We start from the raw sequence: 1,912 nt of genomic DNA, 5'->3' as shown, positions 1-1,912 counted from the left end.
GTTTTGTTTTAAAGACAGATGGGATTCACTGGCAATTTGGATGAACACCTCCTCAGAGATATCAAACAGAAGATACCATGCAGTGCCTGCTTTGATTTACCTCAACAATAAGAGTGTACCAAAGAGGAAGCCATAGGAAGCACACGCTGATATTATCTGGGCTAGGAAAGGCTAGTTCAACATTCCTATCTGGATTTGCTTCCAGCCTCTCTTTAGCTTAAATATAACAAACAGCATTTAGTATGAGCAACACATAAAAGCCGTCAAAGATATTTTGAAGCACCAGGTTTCTACTTCTCTTCCATAGCTTTAAGAAGACTCACATCAGCAACCCATAAAAAACAGATTCAATATTCATATAGGTATTTTACCTTTGTCAACAGCATGAAGACAACATCACTGTTGTCCTCACTCAGGAAGGTCACAACTTTTTCATATAAAGCCACAAACTCATCAGGAGAAGCAACAGGAGTGAAGTATGGAGAAAGAAGCGTACAGAGCCTTCGGTTGTGCAGGATTGTCTGGAGGAGGCGTTTGCACTCTGACTTGGTCCCACTGATGAACACCTAAGGAATAATGAGAAAAATGGTCCGTTATGAATCTACTAGGGGAAAAAAAAAAAAACAAAAGCGCGCCTTACAACTTTTTGTTTAGATAATAATAACTTACTATTTAAAAAACATATATTCTAAAAAGTAAAGGCTGACTGTTTGAGAGCAACTTCAAGTAAATACTGCTGTTCCACCAAAGGTAATTGTAAAATAAACATTGCTTCCCTAGCACATTGAAGAATAGCACTTGTGACCACAAACACTGCATAAAGATATTCAGAAATCTAATTTTTCTGATAAATTAATTATAGAAAGTGAATCCAGATTTCAGCAGCCCTATTTGACATTAGTAAAGATTTACATAGAACTATGGCTATAGAAAGCTGTTCAGTAACCCAACTCCTAATGTACAGTTGGACACAGGAAAAACACTGTATCTAAGAGATCAAAATAAATATCTGGACACACAGCAGAGGAGAATGCTTTTTCACTGAGCATCTAAGTAATGCAATCTCATCGCAAACATGACCACCAAGAAGCAGCAAACTTTTTGCCAACTCAGTGCACAAAGAACTCTGCAAGGCTTTAGAAGTCAAACCAACTAAACACAGATCTGTGTCAGCTAGAAAATGATCCATAACAGAGAAACACATGCCAAATCACTCCTTTATGTACTGTATCAAACTTTAAGCATCCCTATGAAAATCCAGCTTGCTTCAGCATTTAATTAATGTAGCATGTAATTAATAGGGAGCATCTTTCAGTGCTGAGCAAGTATCTCAGAGGTTTTTGTTTTGCACGCATGCAGGCCTAAACTGTCCAATATACTATGTACATTACACAACTTGCTGAGTGAGGAATGGGATAGAAGCTTAGAATTTAATGTTCAGGCTTCTGAAGGTTTTAGATACTCGATATCAGCAGGCAACAGGGTAAATATTAAGCATACAATACTAGAGAATATACTCACCTGGCCTAGGATCTCGATGCAGGAAGTGAAGAACTGCCTTGTAGGAGGATTGCGTTGAGTTTCATCACACACGTACTCCACTACGATAAAAAACAAACTAATTCCAACTTTCTTAATTGCAGGCATAGGCTGCACTTTGTAGATATTTATTAAGGTCCTGGGGAACAGATCCGTCTCCTGGAATATGGTTAAGGTGTGTTTGGCTCTTTAGCTCTGCGCTGTGCAACGGATGGCTGGCTGGTGCTTTCTAATCCTGCCGCAGCAGCCCTCAACACTGCCAGCTATGCTCGTCCCTTCCAGGACCTTCTCCTGCATGCACTTCTCAACTAAGGACTTTAATTCCACCCAGGAAGGATCTCTCAGCTTAAGGCCAACCTCACAGCGATCTGCA

General features: G+C 39.7%; 1 protein-coding gene across 1 annotated transcript in view; it reads right to left on the bottom strand.

Moving 5' to 3' along the window:
* Nucleotides 1–1,912, bottom strand: part of EPG5 (ectopic P-granules autophagy protein 5 homolog) — a 63,306-nt gene that overhangs the window by 26,948 nt on the left and 34,446 nt on the right. Inside the window, 2 exon segments of the mRNA XM_019610156.1 lie at nucleotides 372–566; nucleotides 1,522–1,678. Coding sequence (XP_019465701.1) covers nucleotides 372–566; nucleotides 1,522–1,678 — 352 coding nt within the window.

Source organism: Meleagris gallopavo, chromosome Z, assembly GCF_000146605.3.
Source record: "Meleagris gallopavo isolate NT-WF06-2002-E0010 breed Aviagen turkey brand Nicholas breeding stock chromosome Z, Turkey_5.1, whole genome shotgun sequence".
Classification (NCBI taxonomy): Eukaryota; Metazoa; Chordata; class Aves; order Galliformes; family Phasianidae; genus Meleagris; species Meleagris gallopavo.
This window is presented reverse-complemented; position numbering and strand designations above follow the sequence as displayed.